The sequence below is a fragment of the Thalassophryne amazonica genome, chromosome 9 (assembly GCF_902500255.1).
Source record: "Thalassophryne amazonica chromosome 9, fThaAma1.1, whole genome shotgun sequence".
Taxonomy (NCBI): domain Eukaryota; kingdom Metazoa; phylum Chordata; class Actinopteri; order Batrachoidiformes; family Batrachoididae; genus Thalassophryne; species Thalassophryne amazonica.
Genome location: NC_047111.1, coordinates 112,629,818 through 112,650,018, shown reverse-complemented (window position 1 = coordinate 112,650,018; position 20,201 = coordinate 112,629,818). Strand labels below are relative to the sequence as shown.

The 20,201-nt window shown below is 41.1% G+C and overlaps 1 protein-coding gene across 1 annotated transcript in view; it reads left to right on the top strand.

The window, feature by feature from the left end:
- Positions 1-20,201, top strand: part of atp2a3 (ATPase sarcoplasmic/endoplasmic reticulum Ca2+ transporting 3) — a 189,007-nt gene that overhangs the window by 117,413 nt on the left and 51,393 nt on the right. Inside the window, 4 exon segments of the mRNA XM_034178983.1 lie at positions 9,481-9,561; positions 10,137-10,222; positions 10,343-10,576; positions 10,578-10,808. Coding sequence (XP_034034874.1) covers positions 9,481-9,561; positions 10,137-10,222; positions 10,343-10,576; positions 10,578-10,808 — 632 coding nt within the window.

Genomic DNA, 20,201 nt, shown 5'->3' with positions numbered 1-20,201 from the left:
ATCCATCCCACTTTGGATGGAGCAGCTCTCATTTCTAGAAATCTGGCCAATTTTCTTAAATCCTCCAAACCGTGACTATCCAGGGTTGGGACCAGGAAGCAGAGTTGTAGTCTTACACACCTCTCTGCAGCTTCTCTCCCCCTGCCATCCCCTCATTACCCCATCCCCGTAGAGACGGTGCCTGCTCCCAGACCACCAACAACCAGTAAAAATCTATTTAAGCATAAAAATTCAAAAAGAAAAAATAATATAGCACCTTCAACTGCACCACAGACTAAAACAGTTAAATGTGGTCTATTAAACATTAGGTCTCTCTCTTCTAAGTCCCTGTTGGTAAATGATATAATAATTGATCAACATATTGATTTATTCTGCCTTACAGAAACCTGGTTACAGCAGGATGAATATGGTAGTTTAAATGAGTCAACACCCCCGAGTCACACTAACTGTCAGAATGCTCGTAGCACGGGCCGGGGCGGAGGATTAGCAGCAATCTTCCATTCCAGCTTATTAATTAATCAAAAACCCAGACAGAGCTTTAATTCATTTGAAAGCTTGACTCTTAGTCTTGTCCATCCAAATTGGAAGTCCCAAAAACCAGTTTTATTTGTTATTATCTATCGTCCACCTGGTCGTTACTGTGAGTTTCTCTGTGAATTTTCAGACCTTTTGTCTGACTTAGTGCTTAGCTCAGATAAGATAATTATAGTGGGCGATTTTAACATCCACACAGATGCTGAGAATGACAGCCTCAACACTGCATTTAATCTATTATTAGACTCTATTGGCTTTGTTCAAAAAGTAAATGAGTCCACCCACCACTTTAATCATATCTTAGATCTTGTTCTGACTTATGGTATGGAAATAGAAGACTTAACAGTATTCCCTGAAAACTCCCTTCTGTCTGATCATTTCTTAATAACATTTACATTTACTCTGATGGACTACCCAGCAGTGGGGAATAAGTTTCATTACACTAGAAGTCTTTCAGAAAGTGCTGTAACTAGGTTTAAGGATATGATCCTTCTTTATGTTCTCTAATGCCATATACCAACACAGTGCAGAGTAGCTACCTAAACTCTGTAAGTGAGATAGAGTATCTTGTCAATAGTTTTACATCCTCATTGAAGATAACTTTGGATGCTGTAGCTCCTCTGAAAAAGAGAGCTTTAAATCAGAAGTGCCTGACTCCGTGGTATAACTCACAAACTCGTAGCTTAAAGCAGATAACCCGTAAGTTGGAGAGGAAATGGCGTCTCACTAATTTAGAAGATCTTCATTTAGCCTGGAAAAAGAGTCTGTTGCTCTATAAAAAAGCCCTCCGTAAAGCTAGGACATCTTTCTACTCATCACTAATTGAAGAAAATAAGAACAACCCCAGGTTTCTTTTCAGCACTGTAGCCAGGCTGACAAAGAGTCAGAGCTCTATTGAGCTGAGTATTCCATTAACTTTAACTAGTAATGACTTCATGACTTTCTTTGCTAACAAAATTTTAACTATTAGAGAAAAAATTACTCATAACCATCCCAAAGACGTATCGTTATCTTTGGCTGCTTTCAGTGATGCCGGTATTGGTTAGACTCTTTCTCTCAGATTGTTCTGTCTGAGTTATTTTCATTAGTTACTTCATCCAAACCATCAACATGTTTATTAGACCCCATTCCTACCAGGCTGCTCAAGGAAGCCCTACCATTATTTAATACTTCGATCTTAAATATGATCAATCTATCTTTGTTAGTTGGCTATGTACCACAGGCTTTTAAGGTGGCAGTAATTAAACCATTACTTAAAAAGCCATCACTTGACCCAGCTATCTTAGCTAATTATAGGCCAATCTCCAACCTTCCTTTTCTCTCAAAAATTCTTGAAAGGGTAGTTGTAAAACAGCTAACTGATCATCTGCAGAGGAATGGTCTATTTGAAGAGTTTCAGTCAGGTTTTAGAATTCATCATAGTACAGAAACAGCATTAGTGAAGGTTACAAATGATCTTCTTATGGCCTCAGACAGTGTACTTGGCCCCACAAATCTTAGAAACATGGTGTCTAACCAGATCCTTACTCTGGATGGCATTACCCTGACCTCTAGTAATACTGTGAGAAATCTTGGAGTCATTTTTGATCAGGATATGTCATTCAAAGCGCATATTAAACAAATATGTAGGACTGCTTTTTTGCATTTACGCAATATCTCTAAAATCAGAAAGGTCTTGTCTCAGAGTGATGCTGAAAAACTAATTCATGCATTTATTTCCTCTAGGCTGGACTATTGTAATTCATTATTATCAGGTTGTCCTAAAAGTTCCCTAAAAAGCCTTCAGTTAATTCAAAATGCTGCAGCTAGAGTACTGACGGGGACTAGGAGGAGAGAGCATATCTCACCCATATTGGCCTCTCTTCATTGGCTTCCTGTTAATTCTAGAATAGAATTTAAAATTCTTCCTCTTACTTATAAGGTTTTGAATAATCAGGTCCCATCTTATCTTAGGGACCTCGTAGTACCATATCACCCCAATAGAGCGCTTCGCTCTGACTGCAGGCTTACTTGTAGTTCCTAGGGTTTGTAAGAGTAGAATGGGAGGCAGAGCCTTCAGCTTTCAGGCTCCTCTCCTGTGGAACCAGCTCCCAATTCAGATCAGGGAGACAGACACCCTCTCTACTTTTAAGATTAGGCTTAAAACTTTCCTTTTTGCTAAAGCTTATAGTTATAGTTAAAGCTTATAGACTGCTGGGTGGTTCCCATGATGCACTGTTTCTTTCTCTTTTTGCTCTGTATGCACCACTCTGCATTTAATCATTACTGATTGATCTCTGCTCCCCTCCACAGCATGTCTTTTTCCTGGTTCTCTCCCTCAGCCCCAACCAGTCCCAGCAGAAGACTGCCCCTTCCTGAGCCTGGTTCTGCTGGAGGTTTCTTCCTGTTAAAAGGGAGTTTTTCCTTCCCACTGTAGCCAAGTGCTTGCTCACAGGGGGTCGTTTAGACCGTTGGGGTTTTACATAATTATTGTATGGCCTTGCCTTACAATATAAAGCGCCTTGGGGCAACTGTTTGTTGTGATTTGGCGCTATATAAAAAAATTGATTGATTGATTGATTATAATATGACCACAGTCCAGTTGCACACACACCTGCCTACAATAACACATGCACACACACAAATTGATTAAACGCTTTACAATAAAAAAAAATATATTATCAGAACGTAATATTAACATTATGAACTCCATGGCCTTTAGTTTCAGACAAAGCAGGAGGTGCTGGTCCAGGTTCTGGTCCCTCATCTTGTCATATCAAATGTATTAATTTATATAGCGCCAATTCACAATGAGATCGCCTCAAGGTGCTTCACACGGCATAATAAAAACAGAAAATCAAATTAAAATTTAAAAACACAACAAAAGACAAAACCATAAAGAACACAAGTAACGAGGATGTTAGTGAAGGTGAGCTTATGGAGCCACTTTACAAGCAAATGATTTAACTAAAATGTAATTAAATTTTAGTAACCTTTACAACATTTTTTTTCCTGTTTTGTCTATTTGCTTTTTAGGATTACCTAATAAATGGTGTGTCTTTGTAGTCCCAGGAACCGAGGGACAGATAGAAGATGACTATACAAACTATACAATATTACAGAGAATTACAAAGTATAGAGAATAAGAATAGGGCTATTATGGTATGAATGTAGAGAGTATATGATATGAATGAACCTCTTTTCCTTATTTTTTAACAAACACAAATTACTGCATTGATTTATTCAGTCTAATATTGTTAAGGAAATAACAAGAATTACCTTCTTTTTTCAAATACAGGGTTATAAAATGTCATTTTATTATTACATATTACATATTACTTACTACAAGTTGTAGGTTAAGGGAGTAATATTCTGAAAGTCTGTTTGTTATTAATATGGACTGAGTTTAGTGAATTGACATTGACTGTAAGATGGGTAATCTGTTCTTTAATGTTTTGATTGTACAATGTTGTATTATGTATTTTTTTTTCCTTCACAAAGAGAATTACACACTGTTAAGCGATGAATTGCACTTACTTTTATTAATTACTTATTTTGGAAAATTGTGTTAAATTAGATATTTTGCTGTGACTGTAGATCTTACATCCCAAAGCCTAATTTGTAGTCAAGTTAACATTGGGGTATATCTCTGTTAAAATGCACGGGAATGCACCAAATTGCATCATTTTTCTTGAAAATGCTGCAGTTTGGTCCCCCAGACCCCCCCCCCCAACTCAATATTCTTCCCCCAACTTTAAAAAAGGGTTTTGACTCCCAGGTGTGATCTAAGGTGTACATGATTTAGACCTGGTTTGACTATGCATTAGAAATTTGGTGTTTCCGTTAATAAAAAAGAACATAACAGTGTGTGGGGGGGGGCCTCAATATGGGTAGTACCTAGGGCCCAGATTTTTGTGCTACGCCCCTGTTTCAGACCATCTGTCTTTGTGAACACTTGACTATTAATTGCATGTTCTGATGACTCCATGTTGTTGTATTTGTGAGGATGGCCAAAACAGATGGTCGCCCCACTGAATCTGGTCTGCTTGAAGTCTCTACGTATGTTTAAAAAAAAAAAACATCTTGGGGAGTTTTTCCCGAGGCCAAAATAAGGCCATTGGGTTTTGCAAAGGCTTTGCGTCCGTCCATCTGCCCTCTGTGCTCAGCATAAGTCCAGTCCTATTACTGCCAGGGTCTTCAAATTCACAGGGAACATTTTTGGGATACAGACCTTGGACAAGTTCAAAGATGACTACTCCTGACCAATTTAAAGAGGTCAAAAGGTCACATTATGCTTCTTGTTTTTATAGTCATACGGCCGAGGGTTTTTTAGTATTGCGTTATATTTCTTACTAGTGGTTGCCAGTGTGCTCACTCAGCGAAACACAAAGCGGCTTGACGCAGCTTTGTTGTGATTTGGTGCTATATAAACAAAATAAACAAACTGAATATCAGAAGATTGGAGTGATTGATCCTGAGTCACATCAAACAAACCATTTTTCACAACTGCTGTAAGGCTATGAAGAAAATAACTCCATTAAGGTTTATTTTCATCCTCTGAAGAGGAAGCAATGATCATTACGTTTTGGGGCATTAAAATACTCACTCTGAGATATGAGTTTAATATGCCACCTTAATAAGAACACTGTGGTGAGGATCGTGAAAATGAATTTTTAAAGCTTTGTAATTTATATTGGGCATGTCCGAGGTCGAGAGAGCTGGAGGGAGTGACCAGAGAACAAAGGAGATGAAAACTAAATCATTTTAAATGGTATAAAATGTGTTTACCCTCCACTGCCGCCTGAGCAGGATTTGCTGTTTATTTTATTGGACACCAGCAGTTGAGAGGTTGTAACTGATTGCTTACCTACCAACTACATTTTGCAGGTGTGTTTTAATAAATCTGGTTAAAATGTCAACGCATCTATACAAAGTATTAAAGTGCAGCATGAGACGTAAGCTGGTTAGTCCCTGTGCTTGTGGTATTGGTGCTTTTATGCATTACAATACTTGAAATTATAAAAATTTGAAAGAAACTTTATGTCAAAGTTAGCAGACTGATGTTTTTTATAAAAAAAAAAAATCAAATATCACAAATTAGCATAAAATATTAGTTATACTTGAATAACATGAGAAAAAGTGGAGCATGTCAATAAAATGACCCCAGTGAATTATTATTTTTTTTTTTTCAGTCAGGGTATGAATGAGTTTTAATTTTTATTGTGATACTTTGTGATTTTTGTAACCAAGTGATACTTTGGTCACATCAGACGCAGCCATCTTGTGACGTTTTAATGAGCAAAACTAGCTGTGTGGGGAATTTAGGACAGATTGTTGTATTTGAGGACTTTATTAACATTTTATTTATTTTTAACTTATGCTGCATGTACCTACCTGATTGGCCCTCATTTTGTTGGAAGTACATTTTTATAAAATATAACTTTTTGACCATAACAGCAGGTAAAAAAAAAAAAAAACATTTATCTATCTCCATGTCTGCTGCCCCTGTAGCTGCCACCTTATCATGGTGGGGGAGTTTGTGTACCCGCATGATCCTAGGAGCTATGTTGTCGGGGGCTTTGTGTCCCTTGTAGGGTCTCCCAAGGCAAACAGGTTCTAGGTGACGGGTCAGACTGAGGGCAGTTCAGAACCTCCATGACCAGTAAAAAATCAAGGACCGAGACATCGCCCGGTATGGCGGAGCCGGGGCCCCACCCTGGAGCCAGGCCTGGGGTTTGGGCTCGCGCACGAGCGCCTGGTGGTCAGGCCTTAGCCCATGGGGCCCGGCCGGGCTCAGCCCGAAAGAGTGATGTGGGCCCGCCCTCCTGTGGTTTCAACACCTGCAGAGGGGGCCATGGGGGTCGGGTGCAGAGAGGATTGGGTGGCAGTCGAGGGCGGGTGGCCCAGCGGCCCGGTCCATGCTCACAGCCCCTGGCTGTTGGGACGTGGAATGTCACCTCGCTGGGGGGAAAGGAGCCTGAGCTTGTGCGGAAGGTTGAGAGATACCAACTAGAGATAGTCGGGCTCACCTCCACTCACAGCTTGGGCTCTGGTACCCAACTCCTGGAGAGGGGCTAGACGCTTCATTTTTCTGGCATTGCCCATGGGGAGAGACGGAGAGCTGGGTTTGCATTGCTTATTGCTCCCCAGCTCAGTCGCCATGTGTTGGAGTTTACTTCAGTGAATGAGAGGGTCACGTCCCTACGCCATCAGGTCGGGGACAGGTCTCTCACCGCTGTCTTGGCCTACGGGCCGAGCGGCAGTGCAGAGTACCCGACCTTCTTGGAGTCCCTGGGAGGGCTACTAGATAGCGCTCCGACTGGGGACTCCATTGTTCTCCTGGGGGATTTCAACGCCCACGTGGGCGGCGACAGTGAGACCCGGAGGGGGGTGATTGGGAAGCACGGGCTCCCCGATCTGAACCCGAGCGGTGTTCAGTTGTTGGACTTCTGTGCTAGTCACAGTTTGTCCATCACGAACGCCATGTTCGAGCACAAGCGTGTCCATAAGTGCACGTGGCACCAGGATGATCGACTTTGTAGTCATATCATCTGACCTTTGACCACGTGTCTCGGACACTCGAGTGAAGAGGGGCAGAGCTGTCGACCGATCACCACCTGGTGGTGAGTTGGATCCGCTGGGAGGGGAGGAAGCCGGTCAGACTTGGCAGGCCGAAACGTATCGTGAGGGTCTGCTGGGAACGACTGGCGGAACCCTCTGTCAGCGAGGTCTTCAACTCCCACATCCGGGAGAACCTCTCCCAGATCCTGGGGAGGTTGGAGACATGGAGTCCGAGTGGACCATACGTTGAGAAAAGGTGGATGAAAGAGCTTTATCACCGAATAGCCTGTGAAGCAAGAGCGCAAAAGGGACGAAAGAGGAACAAAACCGAAGCTAATGATTCGACGCTTTAAATAAAATGCGCCTGGAAGCCACAGCTGGAGCAGTGTGTGTCTGCATCTATGAGTTCCAGGACTCGGCGCTGGGACGCAGCTCATAGCGCCTGAGTCCTGGAGAAACTGCAAACAGAAGCTGTGGTTCCTCTTCCAGAACAAAAGAGGGATCATCTCCTTCATTATCAGAATCCACACTGTCTGACGACACGCTGCGCGCTCCGTCTTGCTCCCATTAAAAAAAAAAAAAAACCCTCTGGTGTGCTGTGGTCACTGCTGTATCACTGTATTACATTACTGAGCCATATATTGATTTATAACAGAAAACTGTCAAAAGGTGGAATAAATATAAGTGTAAAGACGATTGAATATATCAGAGCAGTAAATTGATCAGTCTGTGTGAACGCACATTGACTCCCCATGTGCGGTTATTTCACTAGCTACAGCTGATCCACAACGTGAATTCTGCCTTCCAGAACAGCTCTTATATAATCTTTTGAACTATCTACCTGTTGCCACATGTACATAAGGGCTGGATTGTCATTTCTACACTCATATTGTTATATTTAATAAAAAAAATAATAAGCACACACAGGGGCTGCCGCTGATGCTGCTTTCAAGTACCATTGGAAATTAAACAACTTTTTTGTTGTTTCAAATTCAGCAGTTGCTTGTGGCAAAATAATTAATTATAGCCACACAAAAAATTAATTCTTCCCTATATAAGGTGCCTGAGCCCATTGAAGCTGACCCCCACCCAGATAAAAAAAAAATCCAAGCAAACAGGCTGAGTTTGCCCTGTAATTTCCAATGGTACATGAACGCAGCAGCAGCCTCAGCGTTCATAAACCGGTTTCTGCACTGTGTGAAAACATTCAGCTGCTCGAACGAAGTCAAACTAAACAGTAACATTACAAAAACTAAACAAATGATTAAAAAACATCAAGAACGACAGCAAAATGAAACACTGACGAATTGAGGTTTTTGTTGCCCTTCGTTCAAATTTTTCAACAGTTTAAAAATCCTGACAAAGCGCCAGCTGCAGGCATGAAGCTGCATGAAGATTAAGCAATGCCACCGAAAGTCAACGAAAGTCCAGATTTCTTGTTTTGTTAGGGCTCATTGCCCTTGTTAAGTGCCGTGTGACTGGGCCGTTAGCTAGCACATGAAAGGTAATTACATGAAAGGAATGTTTGTACTCTTTGGTCTTGTTTTACAAATGACAGTAAATGGTACTGAATTTTTTTAATGTCTCTTGTTTTTACATGGATGTATTTGTCAAATACAGAGAAAACTACCAGCAGAGAAACTACCAGCCTAACAGAGGTTCATCCATGTCTTATGGAAGGCTGTTATGTCTGTTTGGCTAAATTGGTAGGCGAATTATGCAAAAACATACTAGTTTTCAACAAATTTGTTGTACAGGCTGGCTATGGCCTGGAACACTAAGGTGCATCTGCAGAGTATTCACAGCACTTCACTTTACTCCATTTTGGTATAAGGCTGTTAACATAGTAAAATGTGTTTCTGTGTAGGCTCTCAGTTGTCCAGGTGGTTTCCATAGTAGAGAAGCTTGAATCTTCGACTGGACTGGGTTGCTTGACGCGAGGACGTTTCGCTTCAAATCGTAGAAGCTTCCTCAGCTAAAATTCTTGCTCTGGTAGTCTTGACTTCTGTCTGACCCTCGTCAAGAAGAACAAACAGAAGCCACAAAAGCAAGAGTTTTAAACCTAACCAGACGCCTCCTACCGAGAGGCAGACTGCTATTGGCTAGTGATTAAACAATTGCTTTAATTAGCACCTATTGTGCTCTAGTTAGCACCCTCCTAATGACAGGGTAGCTGTCCCTCCTAACGATGGGACTGACGCCTCTCCTGATGACGTGAATGACTCATTACCATGAACAAAAGACTGAAACTGCTTTGATCTGAGTACCCCATTGTAAAGAGGGGACAAAACGTGTCTCAGACCCCCTCCCCAGTTAATGCTGGGTTTCAGCTGTTTCACATAGAATGCCTTTTCCCCCCCTCATTTGTAATCCCAACATGTTGCCGTTTTTTTGTGTTGATGCCAGTTGGTGATAAGGTGCCTGCTGACATCAGACTGATAGCTCTAAAGTCAACGACTCTGCGAGTGGATCAGTCCATCCTCACAGGTAACACACACACACACACACACACTTTCATCACAATTCAGATTTTTCTAAGATCACTTGTATCTTTAAGTGACTTTAAATGCTTATATTTTAGTTTTCAGGAAGACACTTCATTTAAACGTGCTTCCACCGTGATTATTAGAATTTCACCTACTTCGATTGAAAAATACCAAAAAGACTTTTTAACAACGTTTCAGATTCATCTATTTATTTTTAAATCTGTCCATTTGAAGGAGAATCTGTATGTTAAGGTTTCCCGGTTTGGGTGCCACTTTCAATTTATAGTTCCCAAACTCAGAAAAAGAAATGCTGTTTAGTAATGTTCCATGTGAGACTGTGTGACAAAACATTATAGCACCATTGAGTCAAATTAAATAGTAAAAATTGTGTGTTAGTTTTCCCACATAAGAGACATAAAATGACTGACTGAATGTAGTAAGTGTGTCCTCATTACGGCGTTCTTTTGTGATTTTGGGGAGTTGTGGCGTTGGCATTCTCTCTGCTTGCTGCTCTTAGTTTGTCTCTGTTATTGTCGCAGCTCCTGATTTAATTCTGCACAACTGCCTTTTCTTCAGGCGAGTCGGTGTCCATCCTCAAACACACTGACCCCGTTCCTGACCCAAGAGCTGTCAACCAAGACAAAAAGAACATACTGTTTTCTGTAAGCTCACCGTTTCACATCATATCACATTTGTTTCCGCCTCAGAATTGGTTTAGAGTTCGGGCTCGTTTGCCTTCTTAACAAGCTTTTAGTTTTTGTGTTTGTTTGTTTTTTTACCAGGGCACCAACATTGCCGTTGGCCGTGGCATAGGTGTCGTGGTCGCCACGGGGGTTTCCACTGAGATCGGTAAGATCCGCAATCAGATGGCGTCTACAGTACAAGAGAAGACGCCGCTGCAGCAGAAGCTGGATGAGTTCGGCCAACAGCTATCGAAGGTCATCTCCCTGGTCTGCGTGGCCGTGTGGGTGATCAACATCGGCCACTTCGGGGACCCGGCCCACGGCAGCTCCTGGTGTCACAGGAGCCATCTATTACTTTAAGATTGCGGTGGCCCTGGCTGTGGCTGCCATCCCCGAGGGTCTGCCTGCTGTCATCACCACCTGCCTGGCCCTTGGCACGCGGCGGATGGCGAAGAAGCACGCCATTGTTCGCAGCCTGCCCTCTGTAGAAACGCTGGGCTGCACATCAGTCATCTGCTCAGACAAGACGGGCACCCTCACCACCAATCAAATGTCCGTGTGTCGGGTAAGTGGAAATGAAGTTCACTAGTTTACAACCTTATTCATTTTAAAACATTGTTATGAACCAAATTTCTCTGAGTGCTTGGTGGAGCAGAGCCAAAAGCACAAAACGGCAATGAAATACCTCTAGTAACTCGAATCGTGGGCACATTAGTGGTACAACATCTGAATTATAGCGAATATACCGATTGATATCATCAGTCTCGCAAGTTGGTTCTTCAGCAGGAGTTTACGTAAGAGTACCAACAGTGGGTAAATAGTCCCAAAAGCAAGTTAGTATTATGCCGCGTTCACACCGGGCGTGATCAGATGCTACAAATTCACGGGGGTCGCGTGGCGACGGATGCGCCTCCTTCGCCCGGTGTGTCGCTCTGCTTGGGTGGATGTTCACTGTGAAAATTCGCCCTGGTGCGTCATCAAATAGGAGGAGCTTCCATTCCACTCGACGTCAAGTCATCATAACGGACCTTGATCACACGAAGCGACTTGTTGTGAAAAGCTCCCGATACAGAGAGGATCATTATTTGCTGCAGGAGCTGCGTCTGGATGATGGCCGCTTTCAGCGGTCCTTCCGCCTCTGCGGGACCCAGTTTGAGGACCACATGCGCACATATAAACAATAAAAAAAAAAAGAAAGAAACTCCGCTGCTTGCTGCAGCTCGCTCCTCCCCCAAAAACCTCTGTCATAATTGTGTTTAGAAACCAGTCACTATTTATTTTATTATACATCTGTGTAGTTAATTAATAAAATATTCTCCACACAGACGATTCGCGCGCGCACGAACGTTAAAAAAAAAAAAAAGAAAGAAAGAAACTCTGCTGCTTACTGTGGGGCTGCTCCTCGCTCTTTCCCCAAAAAAAAAAAACTGTCATAATTGTCTTTAGAAACCAGTCACCATTTGCTTTATTATACATCTGTGTAGTTAATTAATAAATATTCTCCACACAGACGATTCGCGCGCGCACGAACGTTAAAAAAAAAAAAAAGAAAGAAAGAAACTCTGCTGCTTACTGTGGGGCTGCTCCTCGCTCTTTCCCCACCAAAAAAAAACTGTCATAATTGTCTTTAGAAACCAGTCACCATTTGCTTTATTATACATCTGTGTAGTTAATAAGTAAAATGATCTCCAAGGACGATTCCCTCGCGCGCGCGCATGTAAAAAAAAAGAAACAGAAACTCCGCTCCCCCTGCTGTGGTGCTGCTGTTCGCGTCCAAAAACTCTGTCATAATTGTGAAATAAAGGACAAAAGGGACATAAGTCCTGCTCACAGGCTGCTACCAGAGAGAGGACATGTTCACATCTTCAGTCAGACTCCAGACATCTCCACATCACTACATATTTAGCCCCTGATTGGTCATCGTGGCGCGAAGAGACGAAAAACTTCAGATTTTCCAACTTGGGGAGGAGGGCAACACGACGTGACGCGACGCAATATCGCGCCACAAACGCGCAAAATGCTCAAAATTGCTTCACTCGCGTCGCGCTGCGCAGTTTGGCGCCAAAACGCATCCTTACATAGGGATTACATGGCAACCTGTGGTTGCAGTCGCTCACGTCGCGCCCGGTGTGAATGCGGCATTATCCAAATATATAGTGAGTAATAGTGTTTAGCAGCTGGATAATTCCATCGTTCATGTCAAGAAGGTTTTGCTTGCCTTGAGTTTACATGGGGGCTCAGACTAAAACAACAACAAAAAGTCTTTTCCTGACTTGCTGAATGGTGAGGAGGTGCTGTGATCACGGATAGGTGACTGCTGCTTGGAAAAGTCAGCTTCAATGTGCAGGCGACTTGAGCGGTTATGATAAACTAGTACATTACTCATAGCATACGTATAACATACAAATAATGAATGTTTATGAGTTCAATGATACTAATATTTCATGAGATGGAAAAAAACATTCACACTAAAATAGATCTTTACTAGATATTTTATTAATTTATAAACAGACTTACATTTTGGTGTTCGTCACTGGCGCTTAACAGTCCAACACAAACTTTAAATACGGGTCAAAATTTCTTTTCAGTAGTCCGTGATGCCGTCTACTGACTTCGCGTACAGACTGCCGTCTGCTTTCCCTCACTCCAGCAAGGAAAGCAGCTCTTCCTGGCTCAACTTCAGATGTGCAGGGAGAATGGGGCACAGGTGGCCTAGAACCAGCCACTTTCTGTTTGAGATGTTGCACTCTGCACACTTTCGCAACTGCACTGCAGTCATGACATATAATCTTGCATTAATATCTAGACCCTCCATGTGGAAGGTTCGGAAAAATGTGGTTTTGGCTTGTTCGGGACCAATCTCGCTGTGTGTAAATGGTGTGTGGGTTTTATATATATATATATATATATATATATATATATATATATATATATATATATCGAAAATCGATTCTGAATCAAATCGTCACCCCAAGAATCGGAATCGAATCGTGAGTTGTTGTACGATTCACATCCCTTATCCATCTATCTATATCTATCTATCTATCTATCTATCTATCTATATATATATATAGATAAGGGATGTGAATCGTACAACAACTCACGATTCGATTCCGATTCTTGGGGTGACGATTTGATTCAGAATCGATTTTCGATTCAAAGAGCTCTGAGAAATAGTTATATTACTTAAAAATGTTTATGTTTAAGAAAATACAGCTTTACAAGGTTAATCAAGTGATTCTAGATGTAAATTTACTTATCTGCTTTGCTCGTTCAGAGTTGGCTGGCAGTTTAGTGAAGCGCTGGTCAGTAGTCGGCAGATAACGCTGCTCCCCTCTTTTAGCTCCGGGTGATGACGTAGCATGTGGGCTTGCGGATTTGAAGTGTTTCCGAAGTACTTGACTTTCATTTTGCAGATTTTGCACTCTACATAAGTCATGTCAAGCTCCTTCTTACGCAGCAAATAATAAAATCCAAAATGCGTTCAAACATTTGCCTTCAGCAAAGATAGTGCTGGCTGAATTAGCTCTTTGTCCGCCATGCTAAGCTACAGTCACTGAACTCTGCAGCTCACGAGTGTTTGAAGCACACCAGACCCCCCCCTTGCGGGGACGCTGTAGTACGGAGGCTGTTGCCTGACAAACAGTACACGCAGCGAGTAAGCAAGAAAATGTTTAAAAAATGCTTTTTAAAAATCGATTCTTGGACATTTTGGATCGATTCAGAATCGTAATAAATAAGAATTGCGATTCGGATGTGAATCGATTTTTTTTCCGACACCCCTAATGTGTGTGTGTGTGTGTGTGTGTGTGTGTGTGTGTGTGTGTGTGTGTGTGTGTGTGTGTGTGTGTGTGTGTGTGTGTGTGTGTGTGTGTGTGTGTGTGTGTGTGTGTGTGTGTGTATGTACAACCCCTGGCAAAAAGTATGGAATCACCGGCCTCGGAGGATGTTCATTCAGTTGTTTAATTTTGTAGAAAAAAAGCAGATCACAGACATGACACAAAACTAAAGTCATTTCAAATGGCAACTTTCTGGCTTTAAGAAACACTATAAGAAATCAAGAAAAAAGATTGTGGCAGTCAGTAACGGTTACTTTTTTAGACCAAGCAGAGGGAAAAAAATATGGAATCACTCAATTCTGAGGAAAAAATTATGGAATCACCCTGTAAATTTTCATCCCCAAAACTAACACCTGCATCATATCAGATCTGCTCGTTAGTCTGCATCTAAAAAGGAGTGATCACACATTGGAGAGCTGTTGCACCGAGTGGACTGACATGAATCATGGCTCCAACACGAGAGATGTCAATTGAAACAAAGGAGAGGATTATCAAACTCTTAAGAGGGTAAATCATCATGCAATGTTGCAAAAGATGTTGGTTGTTCACAGTCAGCTGTGTCTAAACTCTGGACCAAATACAAACAACATGGGAAGGTTGTTAAAGGCAAACATACTGGTAGACCAAGGAAGACATCAAAGCGTCAAGACAGAAAACGTAAAGCAATATGTCTCAAAAATCAAAAAATGCACAACAAAACAAATGAGGAACGAATGGGAGGAAACTGGAGTCAACGTCTGTGACCGAACTGTAAGAAACCGCCTAATGGAAATGGGATTTACATATAGAAAAGCTAAACGAAAGCCATCATTAACACCTAAACAGAAAAAAAACAAGGTTACAATGGGCTAAGGAAAAGCAATCGTGGACTGTGGATGACTGGATGAAAGTCATATTCAGTGATGAATCTCGAATCTGCATTGGGCAAGGTGATGATGCTGGAACTTTTGTTTGGTGCTGTTCCAATGAGATTTATAAAGATGACTGCCTGAAGAGAACATGTAAATTTCCACAGTCATTGATGATATGGGGCTGCATGTCAGGTAAAGGCACTGGGCAGATGGCTGTCATTACATCATCAATAAATGCACAAGTTTATGTTGATATGTTGGACAATTGAAAGGATGTTTGGGGATGATGAAATCATTTTTCAAGATGATAATGCATCTTGCCATAGAGCAAAAACTGCAAAAACATTCCTTGCAAGAAGACACATAGGGTCAATGTCAACGAGCAGATCTGATATGATGCATCTGTTAGTTTTGAGGATAAAAATTTACAGGGTGATTCCGTAATTTTTTCCTCAGAATTGAGTGATTCCATATTTTTTTTCCTCTGCTTGGTCTAAAAAAGTAAACGTTACTGACTGCCATATTATTTTTTTCCTGATTTCTTATAGTGTTTCTTAAAGCCAGAAAGTTGCCATTTGAAATTACTTTAGTTTTGTGTCATGTCTGTGATCTGCTTTTTTTCTACAAAATTAAACAACTGAATGAACATCCTCCGAGGCCGGTGATTCCATAATTTTTGCCAGGGGTTGTGTGTGTGTGTGTGTGTGTGTGTGTGTGTGTGTGTGTGTGTGTGTGTGTGTGTGTGTGTGTGTGTGTGTGTGTGTGTGTGTGTGTGTGTGATTATACTGTGATTCATTTAAAATTATGTCTTCATAACCTTTAAATCTTTGCATGTACAGGGTGACCCAAAAACACAGAACCCATAAAAATTGTAATAAATGTGTGTACAGTCATTCCCCAAAGTTTATCTTGATCTGTTTGTATAAAAATCATGTTCTTTCAAAATTATGCTCCAAATGGTTTGATTTGATGGTGACTGAAATTTGTAGGGTTTATTACTAGTTTTATGGGTTCTGTTTGTTTTTATATACACACTGATCATGGGTGTGATTCATGCGTAGGGAGTTCCCTCCAGTGGGAGGAGAGTGATCTCATCACAACCACGAAACCGTCGCAGAGAGTAAAAGAGTGACACAGAGTCCATATTGACCTTCTGTTTCCGCCTTTTGCAGCTGTCTGCTCGGCGATAAGGCGGCACGTTGACACTCTCGCCAAGATAAGTCAAAAGTCTGCTGAGCATTTTTATTTTTTTGCCCTGGCACTTCCTGCAGATTGTGAATGTTGTTTCACTCTTCCTCTTGGTTTTATGAGTGAACCACTTTTTTTTTCTTTTTCTTTTTTTTTTACGGTCTGTTGGTGCTCCCCTCCCGCCCTCAGTCTGTGTTTATTCCCAGCCCGGTGACAGCGTGTGTCTGCAGGACAGCCCCGTATCAGCAGGATCGGGGATTCCCTCTGTATGCTGACGGCGTTCTAACCTTTTGTGCACATGCGGAAGCATGCATACGCTCAAGAACAGTTCCCTCACTGTTCATCCCCACAGAAGCTCAGTGAAGTGAGCAGAAGAAGACAAACTGCTGCCACGACCACTGAGTCACATGGATCACAACGGGACGTGTTTCCTTGGAGACCACAGAGGATCAGATAGTGAGGAAATGCAGAGTGCAGATGTCAGAACAGTCTGTTGCGACGTGTGTGGTTTCTGTGACCACTCAGACACTCTGAATTCCACCCAACCCATTGTTGGTTCAAGCAGAACAACAATGGCTCCTCCTATTGCCCCACCCACAACACATTTAACGACTTGTGTGCTGCTCATAGAACAGGAAAAATCCTCCACCACCATTTAAAGAGTGCAGGGCACTATATCAGTATCTCTGTGTGGGTGTTCGCATATGACAGCGCAATAACAATACATGGCACACACTTGATACTTACCCACAGGTATCCCCTGGGAATAAGTGGGACTAGGTGTGTTTGGTGCCCATGTGCATGTTAAATTAGAAATAAATTGTAAACATACTGTGTGCATCCCCTGAAGGCTAGATTAGCTGAATCCATGTTTTTTAGTAGTTTGATCATATCAAACAAACTCACTTCATACTTACACCAAGCAGCATGGTGGAGAAGCGGTTAGTGCCCTTGTTTCCGGAGTAGAAGGCTCCCATTTCATGACCATGTCTGCCCGTTCTCTATGTAATATGCAGTTGTGTCAGGAAGGGCCTCCAGTGTAAAATATGTGCCAAATCAGGTCAGTGTGCAGGTCTGCTGTGGTGACCCCAAGTGAAAAAGAGAGAATCCAAAATAACTTAACTTTTTCTTATACTGTGTGTATCCCTGGCAAAGTGGATAAGATGAATGACTTTTGTTGTTCTTTTTTGTGTAGTTTGGGGTATATTAATTGAGACACTTGATACTTACACCATATGTAGCTCTTGAAGCATAAATGAGCTGAATGCATTTTTTTCAGTAGTTTGCTGTATCTTAATTGGGATGAAGTGAGTTTGTTTAACATGGTTACTCATTAGTAATCCATTTTAACCACTTGATACCGTACAAAGCTCATGCAGCGGAAATTGAGCTGAATGCATTTTTATTTATTTTTTTAGTTTGGTGTGTATTAACTGGGATGAAGCGATTTTCTTTGTGTATATTGTCATTCATTAACTATACATACAAGTGATACAGTACTTGGAATAGAGGTTAATGACACGACAGAATGTATTATGGGGATACAAAGAGGACGATGAATGTAAATATGCTAATTACTGTTAATTTACATAATTAATTCAGTTATAATCCAGGACTGCATCAGAGGTAGCATGTTTTCCATTTAATGTGATTGATTTGCAGTGATGCTGCTAACGCATTACTTAGTAACGTTACTCTAATCTGACCGCCTTTTTCAGTAACGAGTAATCTAATGTGTTAATCTTTCCAAATCAGTAATCAGGCTAAAGTTACTTCTCTGAGTCACTGTACGTTACTATTATTTTTGTATTGTGGGTCAATTGCAGAATTAAAACCGGTGTCCCGACGAGATGCAGGTGGAGGTCTGGACTGTCCACTTTCAGCGATCTGCTGCACAGAGCTGCATCCACTGTGCAGCTGTTGTCTCTCAAAGTGCAGTTTTACAAAAACATTTTTACACTTTTTTATTCTTTAAAACTCTGTGCCACACTGTGCATGTCCTCATTAAAAACAGCTGATCCGCAAGGCACAAATACTAGCGCTTTTTTTTCCCCATTCAAGTCCACCCGAAGTCTCTTTCTGAGGACAATATGATGTAAAAAAAAAAAAAACACTGATAAACTCTTTCCTGCCAATCTGGTTGTGTTTTCTGTATAAATAAACGTTATCCATTCATCTGCTCAAGCAGCAAGCCAGGGGTGAATCCATGCAGGAAGGGACTGTTGGGGGCGGGGGGGTTCCACACAACAGCCCGAGATTAAAGGTCCACTTTTGAATACATTTTTTTCAAACTATTACTACTACTCATACGACTACTAATAATAATAATTTCAACAACAAAAATATTTAGAAAGAATTTAAATGTTAAAAAATTGTTAGAAAGAATTTAATAGATTTACAAACAATGTAGGTAAGTTTTGCCATTACAGTGCTGTCAACAGTTAAATATGAGGTCAAGAAAGATGTCTTTATTTTTTATTTAAAAAGTATTTATGTTCATTGAAGTAAAAAAAAAAAGAGTGACTGTAAATTGAGTTTAGGCAAAACTGGTTATCGTTTTCATGTTGAGGTGGCAGGGGGGTGTTGTCGGCAGCTGCTGAAAGTAACTAATAAAGTAACTAATAATCTAACGCGTAGTGGCTTTTAAAAGTGAGTAATCAGTCAAGTAACTAAGTTACTTTTTCAAGGAGTAATCAGTAATTGGGCTACCTTTACAAAGTAACTGTGCCAATGATGCCTTTATTTATTTTAAGAAGTACACGTTGTCATTTTATCAACATAAAAATCCAGGTTTGACTAAAATCAGAGATACAAGACTGAGTCTCTTTTTCAGGACTGTTTTAATACAATCCTCAAGACAGGACTTTAATACAGTCCTGTTTTAATACAGAGCTCAAAATGTAGCTTTTAGTCTTCACATCTATATATTAAAACCCAAGTGGCCTCTGTGTACGTGCGTGTGTATACAGTAGTGTTCAGAATAATAGTAGTGCTATGTGACTAAAAAGATTAATCCAGGTTTTGAGTATATTTCTTATTGTTACATGGGAAACAAGGTACCAGTAGCTTCAGTAGATTCTCATAAATCCAACAAGACCAAGCATTCATGATATGCACACTCTTAAGGCTATGAAATTGGGCTATTAGTAAAAAAAAAAAAAGTAGAAAAGGGGGTGTTCACAATAATAGTAGCATCTGCTGTTGACGCTACAAACTCAAAACTATTATGTTCAAACTGCTTTTTTATCAATCCTGTGAATCACTAAACTATTATTTAGTTGTATAACCACAGTTTTTCATGATTTCTTCACATCTGTGAGGCATTAATTTTGTTGGTTTGGAACCAAGATTTTGCTGGTTTACTAGTGTGCTTTGGGTCATTGTCTTGTTGAAACACCCATTTCAAGGGCATGTCCTCTTCAGCATAAGGCAACATGACCTCTTCAAGTATTTTGACATATCCAAACTGATTCATGATACCTGGTATGCGATATATAGGCCCAACACCATAGTAGGAGAAACATGCCCATATCATGATGCTTGCACCACCATTCTTCACTGTGAACTGTGGCTTGAATTCAGAGTTTGGGGGTCGTCTCACAAACTGTCTGCGGCCCTTGGACCCAAAAAGAACAATTTTACTCTCATCAGTCCACAAAATATTCCTCCATTTCTCTTTAGGCCAGTTGATGTGTTCTTTGGCAAATTGTAACCTCTTCTGCACGTCTTTTATTTAACAGAGGGACTTTGCGGGGGATTCTTGCAAATAAATTAGCTTCACACAGGCGTCTTCTATCTGTCACAGCACTTACAGGTAACTCCAGACTGTCTTTGATCATCCTGGAGCTGATCAATGGGTGAGCCTTTGCCATTCTGGTTATTCAACTATCCATTTTGATGGTTGTTTTTCATTTTCTTCCACGCGTCTCTGGTTTTTTTTGTCCATTTTAAAGCATTGGAGATCATTGTAGATGAACAGCCTATAATTTTTTGCACCTGCGTATAAGTTTTCCCCTCTCCAATCAACTTTTTAATCAAACTACACTGTTCTTCTGAACAATGTCTTGAACGTCCCGTTTT